The 20,207-nt window shown below is 38.5% G+C and overlaps 2 protein-coding genes across 3 annotated transcripts in view; both read right to left on the minus strand.

Annotated features, from left to right (window-relative positions):
• Positions 1-20,207, minus strand: part of pcp4b (Purkinje cell protein 4b) — a 679,051-nt gene that overhangs the window by 482,099 nt on the left and 176,745 nt on the right. The window lies entirely within an intron of this gene.
• igsf5b (immunoglobulin superfamily, member 5b) overlaps positions 1-20,207 on the minus strand; it is a 190,574-nt gene that overhangs the window by 69,457 nt on the left and 100,910 nt on the right. For both annotated transcript variants that reach the window (XM_028800190.2, XM_028800189.2), the window contains 2 exons: positions 17,211-17,504; positions 4,368-4,493 (listed from right to left, as the gene is read on the minus strand). In XM_028800190.2, the coding sequence (XP_028656023.2) occupies positions 4,368-4,493; positions 17,211-17,504 (420 nt within the window). The remainder of the gene's footprint in view (positions 1-4,367; positions 4,494-17,210; positions 17,505-20,207) is intronic.

The following is a 20,207-nucleotide window of genomic DNA, read 5'->3' on the forward strand; positions in this document are numbered from 1 at the left end:
ACTCCTTGTGTGGTGTTCAAATGGAATTCTTCTTTATTGTCTTCCTGGTTTAGAAATGTGTTCTGATTACTGGACGTCAAGAAAGATAGATAGATAGATAGATAGATAGATAGATAGATAGATAGATAGATAGATAGATAGATAGACAGACAGACAGACAGACAGACAGACAGACAGACAGACAGACAGACAGACAGACAGACAGACAGATAGATAGATAGATAGATAGATAGATAGATAGATAGATAGATAGATAGATAGATAGATAGATAGATAGATAGATACTTTAAGCATAGGTTAGTGATTCTGCTCTGATGTCCAATCAGCTTGATCTTTGGCTTTGACCTTACCTCGTTCTTCATCTCTCAGTCATTAACATAAAATCTGTACTGTCTCTATTTAAGTCAATAAAGAAGAATAGACACCGATAAGTAATCACGTTATATCAGTCACTGCTGTGAATGTGTAATTTCTTTGCATTTTCAATTTCCTTGCTAAGAGAGTGGTACTGTATAATGCTGTGTATACAGCTCTCCATTTGGCCAAATGATTGTAAATGCAGACACATCTTTTCCTAGCTCTGCGAAAGTAATAAAATTTTATCTAAATTTTATTGCCTACAGCAGTGTACAGACTCCGATGGGCAGTTTATCACCCCTTTCACTCTTTACCTTTTCAGCTTAACATTTCAGCGCGAGCTGCATTGTGCATTAATGGTGTCATCGTGTACACACTATACTTTGGACATGACTCCGTGTGCATACATTAATGTGACATCATGAATGTCATTTTGTATAAAGCATGCGATGAATACAGCTCATTCATCAAACCTTTTAAAAATGTAGTATAGAATGTGTCCACTTTGGATGTATTTTAAGTACATGGGGAAAGAAAAGACATCTATAACATGGAAGAGGTGAGGGAAGGTATTGAAAGATCTATAAAATCTGTTACAGACAAATATTCTTTATTTTTTTCTTGTCTGCTAGGTTGTTAGCCTAATAGAAAGAAGCTGATGGACATATTCTAGTCATGTTTAAGAAGACCTGATTTAGGCCATCTCTACACATGTTGTACAGTTTAGACTTTTGTCCATTATTGTCCAACACTGAGACTGATACTAGTGACAAAAATATATGTTGCATATTGATTAGTATATGCAAGTGAAAATTTCACTGTAACCTGTAAATATGACAAAGCAATAATGACCCCATAAACATATGGTGTTTCCCATCTACTCTTTGGTCCTGTTTCAGCATCAGGAAGGATAATTTGATTAAAGCGGCTTTAATGCCATCTGCCTCTGATTATTTCATACAGTGCATTTAAACAAAGGATAAAAGTATGTAGCATAAACTAAATTACTATTTTCCAAAAAGTATAACATATGTGAGTGACTTTTTGCTACTATATGAAAAGTTTTGTTTAGTGCACAGTATTTCAGCTTCAGAAATATTACTATCAATGTACTATCAGGATGACTTTCCTGTTAATGCTGTATTATACTGCAGTATGAATAGCAACTTTTATATACCACCTTAACACTCTTTCGCCAAGCTGCTGTGTTAGCAGTGAAGTTGCATGATCAGAAATCCAATGAGAAGGCAAAGTCTTGTATCTCAATTTTGCTGACTATTGGAATTCTATATATGTTAATGTATGCTTTTGCTGATACAGGAATGTACTATTGAAAAAGAGCCAGATGTTTCTATCATACAGTGAAGTTAAAAAAAATAAATTCACCTTGAAAGAGTATTATTGCTTAGTTGTATTTGTTTATGCATGATCTACCGATGCCTTTGTGTAAGAGAAATGTGCACACACTTAATGTACCACTGAACTAGAACAGAGCTCATTTCAGAAAAAATGCCGACTTGCCTAACTAAACATGATACTAAATTTAGAATAGCAACAGTTACATAAACTCTAGGGCATTACCTATTAAGAACATCAGTTTGATTTCATTATTATAAGTGAAATCGCTGGCGCCAAGGGAAGCTCTAATATGGTACAGGGTAAGATCTTATTATCTGAGGCTTTAATTCCACATTATTACAATGGGGTCACGCAAGAGCATATTCCTCACAGATGACTTGAGAACACTGTGACAAAGGAAAGAAGATTAATTCAAAAACTGCCTTGCTACAGATTACAAGATTTGTAGTGATACTGATAAAAATAGTAACACCTTACATCACAAACATATTACATACAAATATCTAAAAGATATTTAAAAGATAAAGCTTGTAAATATAGTGTAAAGCCGAAAGCTTGTGAAAAACACATTCATGCTTCTTTTATAGCGTCTCTCCAATGTCTATGTAAAGGAAGAAGAGCTATAATTTGATTAAAAAATTAATGGAAAAAAGATACTTTTGAGGCCAGCCTTGTACAACAGACAGCAATGAATTTCTGAGGAATTTTGCAGCTTTTTATTTTGGATTGCCGTAGCTATAAAGATAGTTATTAAGTAAAATTAATACTTGAGGTGCAAAATGGTCACAATAATACAGTTTTGTCCACTTCAGTATTTCTAATACCTTGAAAATGTGTTCAACATTTGTAAAACAGTTTGATTATATATTACTATTTACCTTTTTTTTAACAGTAATTTGGTGAATAAAAGAGTGCAGGCAGGGTGGAGTGGGTGGAGGAGAGTGTCAGGAGTGACTTGTGACAGATGGGTATCAGCAAGAGTGAAAGGGAAGGTCTACAGGACAGTAGTGAGACCAGCTATATGGGTTCGAGACGGTGGCACTGACCAGAAAGCAGGAGACAGAGCTGGAGATGGCAGAGCTAAAGATGCTAAGATTTGCATTGGGTGTGACGAGGATGGACAGGATTAGAAACGAGTACATTAGAGGGTCAGCTCAGGTTGGACGGTTGGGAGACAAAGTCAGAGAGGCGAGATTGCTTTGGTTTGGACATGTGCAGAGGAGAGATGCTGGGTATATTGGGAGAAGGATGCTAAGGATAGAGCTGCCAGGTAAGAGAAAAAGAGGAAGGTCTAAGAGAAGGTTTATGGATGTGGTGAGAGAGGACATGCAGATGATGGGTGTAACAGAACAAGATGCAGAGGACAGGAAGATATGGGAAAAATTGATCCACTCTGGCGACCCCTAACGGGAGCAGCCGAAAGAAGAACAATTTGTTAGGGCAGCATAGTGAAGCAGTGGTATGCCCTATTACCTCACAGCTCCGGGAGACTGGGTTTGATTTCTGGCATGGTATCTATGGTATCTATCTCTGTGTGGACTGCATGTTCTCTCCATATTTGTATGGATTTTACGTGAGGTGCTGTTGTTTTTTTCTCACATTTCAGAGATGTGTGTGTTAAGTTAGTGACATTAATTAGCTTGGTGTGCGTTATAGCTTGTCTGTGTGTGTGTATGTGTGTGGGTGTGCGTGTGTGTTTGTGTATGTAAATTGATTCAGTAATGGATGTGGTGCCTCATTCAGGGCTGATTATTGGTGTGTGCCCAGTGCTGCCAGGATATGCAATGAAACTAGTCAGGCTTCACAAAATAGATGGATGCAACTAAACAACTAAACAAATAGTCTACTACAATGGATGAAGTTAAGGTCTATGTCGCATTTAGTTGTAAATAAAATGTTGCATTAACTGTATATTTGTCTCTTTTTTGGCAGACAAAGTCAGAGAGGCGAGATTGCGCTGGTTTGGACATGTGCAGAGGAGAGATGCTGAGTAAACTGGGAGAAGGATGCTAAGGATAGAGCTGCCAGGCAAGAGAAAAAGAGGGAGGCCTAAGAGAAGGTTTATGGATGTGGTGAGAGAGGACATGCAGGTGATGGGTGTAACAGAACAAGATACAGAGGACAGAAAGATATGTAAGAAGATGATCCGCTATGGTGACCCCTAACGGGAGCAGCCAAAAGAAGAAGAAGTAGTATCTACAGTATGTGTCTATAACATCTTGATTAATTCTCGTAAATAGGTCGACATTACAAGTGATATTCTATGTCTTAAAATGCAGCATGAGTGAAGAAAACAATAGTTAAACTAAATCAGTTAAACCCAAGAAGAACCTGAAGAAAAGTTATTCAATATGTCATCCATATCCTCCATTGGGCCGTGATGAAATTAAGTTTATCATGGAAACATCAGGCACAAGGCAGGAACCAAGTCTAAACTGAATTTCAAACCATAAATGTTAATATTCTTAATCTGTTGTCTCCTTAATTTATTACAATTTTCAGGTATTAAACAGTACTCTACTGGACAAAAGTGTAAAATTGTTTGCCATACAATAATGGATATATAGAGAATTAACCATGAGATTAAGGCAATCAAATATGAGCAATACAAATACAGTAAACATATAGCAATATAAACAAAAAATGCCTACCTGGTTCTTTTTTCCTTTTGCAAAAAAGAACAAGTCCGATAATCAGCAGTATTATTACTGTTAAGACTGAAATAGTAACAGTTACTGCTATCAGAACAGCTCTGTCAAACCTCGTCTCTCCGTTCTCTGAAAATATAATATCAGTTTTAGTTGTTATTAATTGCTTTGCTTTAACTGGGTTTCTCAAAAGCAAACTATTGGAATTCTATCATTACTACCACGTTATCAACTTTGACCTTATGTTAATTTTATATAACGTAATCATTTTCTCCATAACCACTGCCTCATTCCCGTTAATAAATGAGAAAGCAGTAAGAAGAAATATGAAGAAATATCTAAGATTTAAGACTGCTCTGCAACTGGAAAGTGAAGTCACTGGAATCACCTTAATCTTAATTTGCAGTATAGCTGGACTGATCCACACCCAGTATTTTTTTCAATTTCGAAAAAGCACATATCTGTCCATAAATCCATTTTTTAACCCACTTAATCAAATTTACAATTGTGGATCCTGGAACCAATTTACAGTATCACTGGCAAATACAAAGCGAACAGCAGAGTAGCTGTCTCACAGATCCTGCTTCCTGAATTGGAATCCTCACTCATTTGCTGTCTCTATGGAGTTTTAATCTTCTACAGGAGGATGATATTCTGGTATTCCCTCCATACAATATTCCAAAAATGTGCATGTTAGGTAAATTATTGGTTCTTAATTGATCTCTGTGTATAATCTATTTTGAATAAGATTATAGAATAGCATTATAAAACACTTTACTGACTTGTATTTTTTGTAATGAATTTTTTTAAATGAAAAATGCAATGCTTTCTTTTAAAAATTGACACATGTAAATGTGAATTGGGTTTGAATATGAGTGAGCCCTATAATGGACTTACAGCACATCCAGGCTTGAACCCAGTGCTGCCTGCATGGGCTCAAGACTCCATCACCCTCCGACAAATTAAGTGGGTCTGAGAATGTAACATTTTAAAATATTGTGTGTGAGGGATACACGTTTCTTTGAGTTAGCTAAATAAGATAATGAGTTATAAATGTATGTGAGGCAATCACATTAGACAATTTGTGTTTGAGTTACTTTTTCAACTTCAAATGACCTTTTGCCTGGAACATAAATGGCAAAGTCAATCTTTCAGCAGCCATTGACATAGCTTTATGATCACAGGACATGTTATTGATCAGAGCTTGTCTGTTGTGAACCGAACTGATGTAAACAGTGATTAAACATGCACAGTGAAGAGAAATTAGTCACTTAAGGAAATGAAGAAATAAACAATGTTAAGGACAAGTCATGGAGCTAATACAGTATATGGGAGTGAACCAGTAAATTTGAGATAGTCATCATACTTACTCTGCAGGTAAAACTATTAGCTGGCTATCAGCCAAATAACCATGATAGGCCATAACCTAGTATGTAATACAGTAGATCAGTTTTAAGCTAAGATCAATTAATATTCAAATTGAGGGATAGCTCTTAAGCATCTATGTCATAAACATGCAAAAAATAAATAAATTACTGATTAAATAAATAAATAATATGGGTACAAGATGGAAGAAGTTTTATTATAAAGTAAAAAAGGCAAAACCACACAAACACAAGGAGCACATGTTAAACACAACAAAAACAATGGCCATGACACTCAAATACTAACCCACTGCACCCCCATTCCTATCTGATATCCCACCCAGATAAAAAGAATATGAGCCCTTGATCTCCTTTGGCCCTTAAATTTGGGCTAATTCTCTTCATTTTGTGTGCCTTTACCTCCTCCTCCTCCTCTGCTCGCTTCATGGCTGCCCTTCCAGTTTTTTCTTTTATGTTGAAGCACATACCTGAATCTAATAAAAGATCGGTTTGGTCCTTATATAAGGAATAAACATAATGTTTCCACACCTTGGCTGTAGCAGACCAGCCTCAAACATGTTTTCAGAAACCCAGTGCTGATTACTGTAATTCTCCTTAAGGCTAAATTGATTCCACAAAAATGCAGCTCCCAAATCATTATTGTGGCCATGCAGTGGCTCTTGCTTACTTATCATAGTTTTCTGCATATTTTTCCTGACATATGAACTCAAAATGCCTATTTGGGCTGATGGCTTATCCCAAGACAGGGAGACTGTCAGCATCTACAAAACGCTCTTTCAGCAATGATTGGGCAAATGATTCCCCTCTATTTTACATAAAAGCAAATCACCTCATAGTAAGCACACTCTAAGTCATTATGCCATATAGATTAGGTGGTCGCCAGACTGGGAGGCAACATGCCTCCCTCACTCAATTCACTGTTCGGTTCCCATTTGATCACTGTGCTGACCTATAATGCCTCAGGATTCAGAGGAGATGGGTTAATTGCCCATGGAAAGATACTACAGAATATTGACATCCACTCCATTTGGTCTCTCTCATTAAGAATGTAGTGCTTTGGTGTATTTCAGCAAAATGTTGTTTGTAAAATATCCAATCGTCCATTTACTCTGACTGCTTGTATTCACTGGGGAGCCTCAGCTTTTTATTTCAGTACTGGAAACCATTCCTGGGCTGGAAAGTCCATGGCACTACTTGTAATATACAGTAGATCCTGAAAAATATATGTTTTGTTCAGTTTATACTTCAATAATTAGGCTGACATTACAAACAATCAGCTATAGAAAATAGAGAAAGTACAGTACATACAATTTAAGGTTTGCAGAGACCATTGAAAATATACAGTGCATCCGGAAAGTATTCACAGCGCATCACTTTTTTCACATTTTGTTATGTTACAGCCTTATTCCAAAATGGATTAAATTAAATTTTTTCCTCAGAATTCTACACACAACACCCCATAATGACAACGTGAAAAAAGTATACTTGAGGTTTTTGCAAATTTATTAAAAATAAAAAAATTGAGAAAGCACATGTACATAAGTATTCACAGCCTTTGCCGTGAAGCTCAAAATTGAGCTCAGGTGCATCCTGTTTCCCCTGATCATCCTTGAGATGTTTCTGCAGCTTAATTGGAGTTCACCTGTGGTAAATTCAGTTTACTGGACATCATTTGGAAAGGCACACACCTGTCTATATAAGGTCCCACAGTTGACAGTTCATGTCAGAGCACAAACCAAGCATGAAGTCAAAGGAATTGTCTGTAGACCTCCGAGACAGGATTGTCTCAAGGCACATATCTGGGGAAGGTTACAGAAAAACTTCTGCTGCTTTGAAGGTCCCAATGAGCACAGTGGCCTCCATCATCCGTAAGTGGAAGAAGTTCGAAACCACCAGGACCACTTCCTAGAGCTAGCCGGCCATCTAAACTGAGTGATCAGGGGAGAAGGGCCTTAGTCAGGGAGGTGACCAAGAACCCGATGGTCACTCTGTCAGAGCTCCAGAGGTCCTCTGTGGAGAGAGCAGAAACTTCCAGAAGGACAACCATCTCTGCAGCAATCCACCAATCAGGCCTGTATGGTAGAGTGGCCAGACGGAAGCCACTCCTTAGTAAAAGGCACATGGCAGCCCACATGGAGTTTGCCAAAAGGCACCTGAAGGACTCTCAGACCATGAGAAAGAAAATTCTCTGGTCTGTAGAGACAAAGATTGAACTATTTGGTGTGAATGCCAGGCATCACATTTGGAGGAAACCTGGCACCATCCCTCCAGTGAAACATGGTGGTGGCAGCATCATGCTGTGGGGATGTTTTTCAGTGGCAGGAACTGGGAGACTAGTCAGGATAAAGGGAAAGATGACTGCAGCAATGTACAGAGACATCCTGGATGAAAACCTGCTCCAGAGCGCTCTTGACCTCAGACTGGGGCGACGGTTCATCTTTCAGCAGGACAACGACCCTAAGCACACAGCCAAGATATCAAAGGAGTGGCTTCAGGACAACTCTGTGAATGTCCTTGAGTGGCCCAGCCAGAGCCCAGACTTGAATCCGATTGAACATCTCTGGAGAGATCTTAAAATGGCTGTGCACCGACGCTTCCCATCCAACCTGATGGAGCTTGAGAGGTGCTGCAAAGAGGAATGGGCAAAACTGGCCAAGGATAGGAGCGCCAAGCTTGTGGTATCATATTCAACAAGACTTGAGGCTGTAATTGCTGCCAAAGGTGCAGCGACAAAGTATTGAGCAAAGGCTGTGAATACTTATGTACATGTGATTTCTCAGTTTTTTATTTTTAATAAATTTGCAAAAACCTCAAGTAAACTTTTTTCACGTTGTCATTATGGGGTGTTGTGTGCAGAATTCTGAGGAAAAAAATGAATTTAATCCATTTTGGAATAAGGCTGTAACATAACAAAATGTGGAAAAAGTGATGCGCTGTGAATACTTTCTGGATGCACTGTACATATTCATTTCATTTTCTCTAATTCAGAGTCATGGTGGCTAGAGCATATCCTGTCAACATTGAGCACTGGACAGAGAACCAACCATGGACTGGTAGCAGGCCATTGCAGGGCATGCTTACCCATACTGGACCAAGTTAGAACTGCCATCGTGTAGAGTATGGGAGGCAAACTGTAACTGGAGGAGAAATACACAGAAATGGGTAAAACAACACAGAGAGCAGCTTGGCCAGGTATTCATAGCCTGGAGCTTTAAGGCAACTGTGCTGCCTTATATATCACCTTGCTGTTCTCAAACACACTTCTTTGGTTTTATTGTATGTTTTTGATAATGCTATTCATTAATTAAATCATTAATAATGCAACATGCAATGTGTTTTGTGAGCTATTAATTTAAATCTTTTAGTTCCAATATAGATTTTTTTCTTATTGTAATTCCCCTTCTCAGAACACTAATTCTGCATAGAAAAATATATGTCTCAGCAGAGATGAACATCCTCTTCATTCATGCCACATTTCTTCATTAGTAGCTGCCTTATTTCTTCAAAAGGGGTCCACGTCAATGACAGACTGGACTGATCTTGTAGCAGGCTCTTTTTCTTTGGAGACTGTGCTCCTTTAATGTAGGTACTCTATAACTGTGATTGCCAGTGTGATTTTCTACGCTTTGGTGTGCTGGGATAGTAACAGTACTTCAAGGGAGGCCCACCAAGTCAACAAGCTGATTAAGTAGACAGGCTCAGTTATGGAACACACTCTCAACACCCCTGGTGGTAGTAGCGAAGGAGAGAATGAAAGAAGACTGAAAGCCATTATGAACAATGCTGCACATCCTCTCTCTGACACACTAACACTGAGGACTTTCAGGTAACGATTTATTCAGCAGAAGTGTGTCAAAAAACGCTTCTGGGGCTCCTTTATACCAACAGCAACACTTCTGTTTAATGCTTCACTAGGAATGGGACTGCTGTTTTTATCTTAGGCCAAGTCAGATGTTTTCTTTCTTTTGAGTAATTCTGGTGTGTATCTCAAGGAGGTTTGTTGCTTTTTATCATATTTATTTATTAATTTATTATTGAGCTTCTGTAGAAAGCTAAATTTTCCCTTGGAGACAAATAAAGTGCTATATATCAATCTATCTATTTTTGAGCCCATCTATGTCATTTCTCTGAGCTAAATGAGTTGTTTCATAGACTAAGGATAGCATGCAGCAAGTATTTCACTATTTATCACCGTTTGCCAAGTCTAAAAAGAGCCTGTCTGTAGGTGAAATAAACCCGGATGGTGTGTATGAAACCATCATGCAGAACATCCAGGCAACAGGCTCCTTAGATTTAAGTGACACACTGGTCTTCCAATCAGTGCTTGAGCTTGAAAGGCTTGTTAAAGGCTTGTTTACATTATCGATTTTCTCAGTCACTTAGATGTATTTCTGAAACACTAACTCCATTCTCAAAACAGTGCCTCAGAATTTCATAATAGTGTATTTGTACCAAATGCAAATGCTGAAGCACATTTTGCAAAACACTAAGCACAACTGTCATAGCACAGATGCAGTTCTCATTTGAGCATAATGTAATGGTCAAAAATGACTGTACTTTAGATACTTGGTTATGTACATTTTACCCTCATATTGACACAGTTCTTTATTGTGTATACATACAAATCCTAAGTCCAATGAGCAGAGTGTTGAAAAGAAATTGTCAAAGAAAGACTGCCTACGGGCCAGGATATACTTCACGTTCAGAAAGCTTACGTGCATCATGGCTGCCAGCATTCTTTTGACGCATCCTCTGAGCTTGTCGTCAGAAATGAACACAACACTTGCATGAGTTGCAGTACCAGCAAAAATTCGGGTGGTGTGTGTGTTCAAGTTTTGGTACGTGACGTCAATATCATTGTTTACTATCAACACGTGATGGCATGCAGCATCGCACCTCCAACAGGATCTGCGTGCTTCGTTGTTTGATGAATGGTTTGATGCAGTGACTCAAATCATCAAAGTTAAAATCTGACACGCAGAAGTATTTATGTTGCTTTTCTTCATACATTTTTTGCGTATGCAATACAAGCGTTACATATTCCCCATCTTAATAATGCAATACAATCAAAGGCCTCACATATCATCTTCTGTGTCGTAATAGCATCAGAATGCAAATAATTTTTATCTTTAACGTCTTTCTTCCCTCAACTCACAACACAGTGAAACCAGACAATGATTTGTCACTTGAATGATTTCTCACACTGCCACCTGGTAAAATCATCCAGATTTACATAAAGTACTGATGCAAGTATAGTCCATGCACTGCTTGCATAGCAGCAGCGTCCGAAAACCGCATGTGTCGCGTAGCCTAAAGGTTCCATGTTAAAGGAAAACTGAGAGGGTAAAGGGGGGAGATGCCTTTATGGAAAAATAAGGTTAGAAAGTAATGGTTTTCCTTTCAGTGTGCTAACAGAATGTAACAGAAAGTAAAACATAGCAGGTGTACTGTTACTGCTTTGTTGTATGGAATAGTATTGTACACTGTTTGACTTTTGCAATATGTAAACTGCTTTGCGTGTTTTACAGAAGGTAATGGAGATAGAGGTAAGTGTCGATGTTAATAAGGTTGGATTAAAACCTGGACAAAATCAGGTGATATGGAAGGAACATCATAGGGCATCTACAGTGGATGTGCAAGGGCAGCATGGGAGATTATCCTTCATATTCTTTCCCTTATACTCTACAACACAGAGTACCTTTTTGACTATGTGGATGGTCTCTATAATGCTCTCTTTCTTGAGAATAACAGAGTAAAGTAGTAAAGCTTGTACTACAAAATTATGTAGTAATTTGGGACAATGTAAGTTTTACTAATCAATTGCAGTGATAGAATGGTTTGTTGGCCAACAGCAAATGTTAATGTAGCATGATATTTACTTTTACTCAACCCAAGTGAGGAATTTGTATGAACGTGAAGATGAAAAGTGTAGGTAGCCATGTTAGCCACATAACCAAATGTCTTTACTGGAGGCAATTGAAGCTGCTTGTTATGAGATCATAGTTGAGGACTGCCAAGAGTTTCTGAGACTTGCCAAAAAGTTTATCCCTCGGTGCCTTTCAAGGCATACTAACATCTGATGTGCAGTGGATAAAAAACCTTAGTTTTGATATTTTCTGTCATTTCAGTATTTGTGTTTCAGATGTTGTTTCCCAGTCTGTATTGTGTTTTTAGGTGCATTCTCATATAACGTGTGAGGCACCTATTGTGATAGTTCATATCTGTCTGTCTGTCCATCTGTCCACATGAAACAACTCTGCCCTCTGTGGACCAATTGTGTTGAAATGAGGCATGCTTATTCTTCAAAGAAATTCATCAAGGCAGCTCAAAGTTTGTTGAGATATCTCGAAAAGATCAGGTTGTACAAAGTTTTCAAATTTCAAAGTCTTCTTTGCAAACTGTTCCATGTTAAAACGGAGAAACATTTTATGCAACATCACCTACGAATTAGTTTACTGTTTCAATTTTGCCTTGAGAGCGGTTGCTTGAACGTCTATATTATGTATATTTTCCTTTTTCAGTCGTGTAACTGCTGATCACACATCTAATGCAAGTTAGATGCTATGAACATTGTGTACACGCTAACAGTTCACACAGCAACCCTCTTTCCCTGTTGCTTTACATAAGTTAACTATTTAAAAAAGTCACTACTCGAGAAATAAATGGAATGGGAAGACCTCAGCTCTTTCATTTTACATACTTGTATGAGTCATGCAAAGCTCCGCTCAGCAGGTTTTTTCCGTGTATAACAGCTAAACGGCAATTACAGAAGGACTGAGATCCTGAGCTCTGCAAATCCTACAGACACCCCTAGAAATGGACCTACAGTTGATATGTGGGTAGAAGACCATACTGATTACTTAGTATTATAACACACGTCAGATTGAGTGTGCCTTACAGTGTATCTATACATAAAGAAAAGCTTTTCCTTCCATGTATCTTCACTGCAGATAAAATCTTTAAGATTATTGTCACCTTTCATATTTCCATTATACAATAAATCAGTTCCTTTTCTGTTTTTTTTTTACTTGTTTATATAACTTTAAGTAATTACTGTGTTTAACTAACATTAATTGTTATTTCAGTTCTTTTTCTCCTTTCTTAGGGTAATATTGATACTGATTTTATGCTAGTATTGGTCATTTTGTATTAATACTTAACTTTCAATTGCTAATCATTAGATACTACTCTACTGAGTACACTTTCATAAATGTTATGTTCAAGATAATTGAACAACAATTAGTCACAGACCACTAACACTCATCAATCAATGGCATTTTTACATCACTTGAATTTGAATCTTCTGTTTAAGAAAGCTATTGAGCCACCACAAGCCAATTTGTGCTCCATTTTGAATGCTATTGTAAAGTTCTGTTAAAAAACATGTATTTAATGTAGCCTAAAAACATATGTAATTGCATTCTATTATCACTATTACTTTTGAATATGACTCATTGTTATAGAAATATTTAGTAATCAGTGTGGCCTGCAGAGGGCGCTCATGATGCCTTTCCCTCATTTCCCACCTGCACAGCACAATAAACACAAGACCATGGCACAAAAGTACACTTTTCTCCTTCCTTTTTCTTTATCTCACACTCAGTTTCTCTCTCTTCACCTCCACTCCTCCTCCAGCAAGCTTTTTCCACCTCATCTCGACTCTGGCTCCTGTAGTACTGGTGGCTGGCTCCTTTTATAGGGCACTCACAAGTGCTCCAGGTGCTCGATTACCTTCTTTGGGCAGTACTTCCAGGTGTTTCAGAAGTGCTGCCACACAGGACTCAGTCATTCCTACAACACCCCCTGGTGGTGTCCACGGAACACAGCAGGGCTGATCAAAACTCCAACTCCCTGTGGGAGTCCGAGGCCGCTGCAATCCAGGAAGGCTGCTCTCTAGCGTTCCGGGGGAGGTAATGTCCTGAATATGCTCTCTCCCCCGATCCTTCCACTATATAGGCATTCGTGGCCCTGGCTGTACGACAAATCTGAAATAAAATAACTGATTCTTGGATGAAGTAAATAAAAAATGTGAAGTTCTCGAACTTTCATATCAGTTACTGAATGCTCCTAAATATTATAGCATTTGTACAGCTTGTCTTCATATTTAATTTTCCAAACATTGTAAGCAGGACTGCTGCTGGTTCTTTTTGTTATAATACTGAAATGTACATTTGTTAACAATTTCCCACTTGCTTTTATTTTTCACTGTACTCAGGATTTGCGTTTGTTGAACATTATTTTGCATTTTCTGGAACACTACAAAGCATGAGCCTTTCCTGATTTCAGTACTTAGTATTTTTGTTTCGGTCTCAACACAGTGAACAAAGAGTGCTCTCTACCTGGTACCAATGTAATGGTGATTGACTTTTCTTTGCGTGCTTTGACATACAGTGTTTAGGTTCTGAGTGCTTTATGTCCTTTTGAACAGGTGGTATAGTGTTGTAAGAGGCACTTTTACTGTTTTGAGAACATCATTTAAGGTTTTGAGAATGAGGTTAGCGTTTGAAGAAATATGTCTAAGTGATTGAGAAAAACTGTGAAAGCGGTAGGCTAACAGCATGATTGCTGCCGTGTACTGTGTTTAAATTTCTGGGAAAATGCAGCATAGATTTAATAGTCTGCCATTCATTATATTATATGACAGACAAATCTTACCATAAAACAAGGACCTTTCTCAGGAAAACTGAATTCACAGTGACAATGTTATAGGGAGTCAGTAGTGCAAGTATCCTAGATGGCGCAGTTTATAATGAAAAATTATCTTATCAAATATTTGTTAAGTTCTGTACAAAAACATTTTTAGTGATAGAAAATATGTTTTATGTTCCAAATATGATTCTGATCAGATGTATTAGACTTGCCTGTGGCATAAGGGGTAAGAGTGACTTGACAAAGATGGCATGCATTTTCAGAGGGTAAAAAACAAAGCAGTCACTTGCATTAGGGGTGCAGGGAGTGAAAGAGAGGACAAATAAAACCAGGCCAAATTATTATTTTTAAATGAGGGGCCTATTTGGAGATTATTATCAAAAATACCAGGAACCACATGCCACACCCAACATACAAAGATCCTAAAGATGGATTCTAATCAAAAGGAAATATCATAGAGAGCTGAACAATAAACATCCATACATTCATGTTTCTAGTTTCAGGGTTGCAGAGAGGAAGAGCCTTTCCTGATAACACCTGATGCCGAAAAAAAAGAAGGAACAGTAAAATAAGACTCCAGTCCATCACAGGAGATGTCTTTCTACACATCCACACATGGTCAAATTAAAGTTGTCAATTTACTTACACATTTATACCAGCCTGGCTTGGTTTCAAACTCACTTTCTTGGACCTTTCCATTATCATGCAGCCCCTGTTTAATTTTGTTAGACATTTTAATGTGATGGCGGCACGGTGGCGCAGTGGGTAGCGCTGCTGCCTCGCAGTTGGGAGACCTGAGGACCCGGGTTTGCTTCCCGGGTCCTCCCTGCGTGGAATTTGCATGTTCTCCCCGTGTCTGCGTGGGTTTCCTCCGGGCGCTCCGGTTTCCTCCCACAGTCCAAAGACATGCAGGTTAGGTGGATTGGCGATTCTAAATTGACCCTAGTGTGTGCTTGGTGTGTGGGTGTGTTTGTGTGTGTCCTGTGGTGGGTTGGCACCCTGCCCGGGATTGGTTAATGCCTTGTGCCCTGTGTTGGCTGGGATTGGCTCCAGCAGACCCCCGTGACCCTGTGTTCGGATTCAGCGGTTTGGAACATGGATGGATGGATGGATTTTAATGTGATACAACAGGTTGAGGTTCTACCTTACTGAAACTAGCTGGATTCCTGGCTATGGTAGGGGGTCCTCTGTGGAATATTGACCTTTTTATATTTATTTGGTTTGCTTCTGCATTTTAAAGATTTTTAATTGTGGAGAAACATGAGTGAACAATGCAGTTGTCTAATTAAGTTTGGTCTCCAGTTTTTTTGTCTGTTAATGCAAGGATCCTTGCATTCATGAATATAAAAGCCCTAGCTGCGAAAATGGTACAAAAATCTGGAAAGACATCACTTTTTTTTGTTGGGTTATATTATGTAAAATACACATCTGTTATTCCAAATAATAGGAGAGAAGTGTTCAAGAAGGCTAATAGAATGTTAGGTTGTTTGGCACAATGTGTAGAGTAAAAGAGAGGTTCTGATTATGCTCACTAGCGAGGTTTCATCTGGAGTAATATGTACAGCTCTGGTCTTACAAAACAAAAGACTAGCACCAGAGGAAGTCCAGAGGAGATTGATTAGGCTGACTCTGGGACTTAGCGGTATGATTTAGTAGGAAAGACTGAAGGAGCGGAGCCAGAGAACGGAACGAAAACTTACATATTATGGTGAGTCCTTACTTTCTTATTAATACACAATATACCTGCACTACTGTACCTAAAGGTCTCCACCAGTAAGAGAAAGTGAGCAAGGGCACACACAACGGAGAGCCTGCCGGCTTCTTCTTGCTGTGCGCAGGCAGCTCAGTGAGGTTTATAGCCTCACAGTTCTGTTTAAGCAAATGGAGGTTATTAGGTGACATGATTGAAATGTTTAAAATTATTAAAGAAATTAGCACAATAGATCCAGGTTGTTTTCAAATAAGAACAAGGTGACAAAGATGTAAACTTGTTAATGGTAAATTCGACACAAATATTTGAAGGATTTTTATCATGCAAAGAACCACAGACACGAGGAATAAGTTGCCAAGTGTGGTCGAGAGTAGGTCTTTATGGACCTTCACATCACAACTTGATGTTATTTTGGACAGGTGAGCTGGACGAGTTTGTTGGACTAAATGGCCTGTTCTCATCTCAGTTGTTTTAATGTTCTAATGAAGAGCATAATTGCTCTATTTAAATATATACACCATGTGTGTTTTTCCATCCATCCAGTTTCCAACCCGCTGAATCCGAACACAGGGTCACGGGGGTCTGCTGGAGCCAATCCCAGCCAACACAGGGCACAAAGCAGGGACCAATCCCGGGCAGGGTGCCAACCCACCGCAGACCATGTGTGTTTTTAAACCAGCATATTAATCTAGCAAAGTTATTGCCAATATTCATAATTTCTCAAGGGTTACAAACACAGAGTTACATCTAATATCCAAGATCATGACTACATTGGAGGCAGACAAAATTCAGTTATCAAAAAAATTGTTTTTTAAGGAATATGACAGGCATTTACTGTTCAATATTTTAGATTATAATTGAACTGTTTTGAAATGACATATTGGTTACCACAGATTAACAGCTAATTAATATACCTACTAAAATATTTCACACATTACTTTTTCCAGACAACCAAGCCATTCAAAGGTTTGTAGAAGCCAAGCTATCCGCAAAAAAAAAAAAAGTTAAAAAGATGTCAAAACTAACAGCTGAGCAATTAATTTGTTGCATATTTAGAGAAAATATTGGTCCTTTACCTCTATACAGCTTAAATGATCATACCTGCAATGACAGTTACATGGACTCTATCAATCAATGGTTCAGGAAGTGCTGAGATTGAAGCGATACACTCAATTTCCATATCAAATAAGGGATGAACCTTGAGTGTGTTTATTGTGTCATAGAGATGATCAGACCGGAGGATGCTGTTATTGCTGTAGCTCTTCATCAGTGTTCCATTTGTCTTCCACTTTATTTCTGGTATGGGTAGCCATCCTATGGCCTGGCAGGTAATCAGCTGGGAGGTATTCTTCACTACCACAAGATTATGATTTGTGATGGCCAATGTTCCATTTACTGTAATAGGATATAAAAAAAAAGTAGGAGACAGTCAAACAAATAATATGTATAATCTAGTGCGTTTAACTGAAAGAGTAGGACTGATATATTGAGAGCAAAGCTTTCCGTTAACTGTCAAAGTGATTAATGCCATACTCTTATAAAATATTTAAGTTAAAAACCAGTTCATCTTCATGCCCAAATTAATTTAGTTTATGTTAGTTTAAGAAAAGCATTTACAAATACAGTTAACAATGAATAACAAAAGATATGAAATAAAGATGATCATTAATGATAAATTAAAAAACTAAGCTTTGTTGCAATCACAATGAACAAGTATTCTTTATCACAAGAGTAGCCATTATTTGGAAGAACGCAATGTACTAAAAACTAAGAATGTATAATGTATCATCCATGAAATATCAAATCCATTTAGTTTAGTCTAGGGGTGCAGGAGATTGGAGCCTATCCTGACAGTACCAGACACCAAGGAAGACACAACCCCCAGGGCCAATTTAGTGGCAGCAGAGAATGTCGCACACACTTAAAATTATCAAGCGGATGACATGGTTTTATTCTCATCACAACATATCAAAATTAACACTATCAACAGTTGGATATTTTGTGTGTGGCGGATGGCCAGGGCCCACGATTGAAGGACTGGGGGAGGAAGCGTGGACAGAGCATTACCTCCCCCGGAGTGTTAGGCGGCAGCCCCCCTAGGTTGTAGCAGTGCCTCAGACTCCTGCAGGGCTACATGGGAATTGGAGTTTGATACAGCCCTGTTGGGATCCGTGGGCGCCACCAGAGGGTGCTGCAGCAGCTCCGGAGCCCTTCTCGGCAGCTCTTCCACCACACCCATAAGTGCTGCAGGAAATGTGTCAACGAGCACCTGGAGCACTGCTGGGTGCCTTATTAAAGGGGCCAGCATTCATTACTCCAGGAGCCAGAGTCGGGAGGAGGGAGATGAAGCTTGAGTGGAGGAGTGGAGCAGAAGAGAGAAGGAAAAAAGAAAGACAAAAGGAGAAAAATTGTGTTGTGCTGTGTGCTAGGAACTGTGTTGTGCTTGTGGGGAATGGGGAAGGCGTTTCCCACAATAGAAGAAAATAAAATTTGTGTGTGGTTGCACTTGTGCCTCCTGCATCTGTCTGTGTCAGGGTTGGCTTACTCAATCAATGCTTCATATACTTTTGCAAATATCATAAACTGAACATTTGTCTTTTAAGGAAAAAGTAGAATTAAGATAATGAAATCCAAAGAAAAAAACTCTAAAGAGAGCAACATGTAATTTGTATTCTCGGCTGGCTATGGCTTTGCAGATTCTGCTTTAAATATATTACAAAATGGCTTGCATTCACTTTCAGTATATTGCTTTTGTGACTACAAACACAAGCTTGACACAAAACACAAGCATCTAATTAAAATCAAATGAAGTGATACACATTTAATTTTTATCCAGGAATGCAATGGTAGTATTCGATTTTTCTGTTTTTATATGACAGTAAATGAAAGGCAATTTTCACAACCAACACATAGAAAATCTAATAATTTTTTTTCACTAGGGCAATTAAAAAGTACCGGTAAGTGTTTTTATTTTCAGTAAGAAAATATGAACCTCATCTCAAAGTGAGGTTGTGCATTAGATGCACTTTTTACTATAAGTGAAGGAGAAAAAATGGACAAATCTACCTGGCCTGCCTCTCTACCTCTGTTGAAGTTGGAATCTCTGTCTCCGTTTTCACCTGGTAAGTTTATGCATATCAGACTGCCTTCTCCAGGCAGTATTGGGTACCTGCTATTTCTAACCTAAAGAAAGAAAGAAAGAAAGAAAGAAAGAAAGAAAGAAAGAAAGAAAGAAAGAAAGAAAGAAAGAAAGAAAGGGCATATCCAGAATGTTTTGAAAATTAATTTTCTTATTACTAATAGTTTATTATATAATGGTTTAACCATATTGTGATGGGAGTGCTAACTGGGCCACCCCATTTACTACCAGCGTCCAAAACAAAGAACAAAAATGAGGGTGCAGTGGCGCAACAGAAATCATGCGTAATAGATGCCTGTCTCTTTTGTGTCTTTGGCTTCTCAAAATTATTGACTTATTCTTGAGTGGATCTGGGAGCTCCATCATGCAAGACTGTGTTCTTCACTCTGAAATGCTCTCTTCCAGGAGCCCTCAAATTTATATCGCCCCGACCACAAGAGGCGTGGTTTAGTTGAACAGGTTCATTGCTTAGCCGGTCCTCATTGGGTGGGTTCTCAGAGCAATGAAGGAGAAAAGAGACAGTATTGTTAGCGTTGGTGTCCCCCCTTGCCCCAATGGGGTATCACATACGTTGTCTGAGCCTGGAAGGTGATCTTCAGGGACACATACATGTCAATATTCACAGAATAAGTAGATGTAGTTCCTGATATTTTTGTTTTTCTACAAAATGTCCATCAACTTCTATATTCTTGCACTCATGACTAACCATCAGAGAATCTGGGAGGACCCCAGCATTGGCATGCTGAAAGGTACAAGTATACAGAAGAGCAAAATGGAGAGAATTGTCAAAAGCCAGGCCTTCCGTGAAGTATGCTTGAACGCCATTATTTAGTCCATCTTTTAAAGTTTCAATCCACCATTACCTTCAGACTTTACATAATTTTTTGAAAATGTTAAGTCTACTTCAGGCTGGATTAACCATAAGTGTAACTGGGTGAGTGCCAGGCAAACCAAAACGT

Source organism: Erpetoichthys calabaricus, chromosome 4, assembly GCF_900747795.2.
Source record: "Erpetoichthys calabaricus chromosome 4, fErpCal1.3, whole genome shotgun sequence".
In the NCBI taxonomy this organism is placed as follows: Eukaryota; Metazoa; Chordata; class Cladistia; order Polypteriformes; family Polypteridae; genus Erpetoichthys; species Erpetoichthys calabaricus.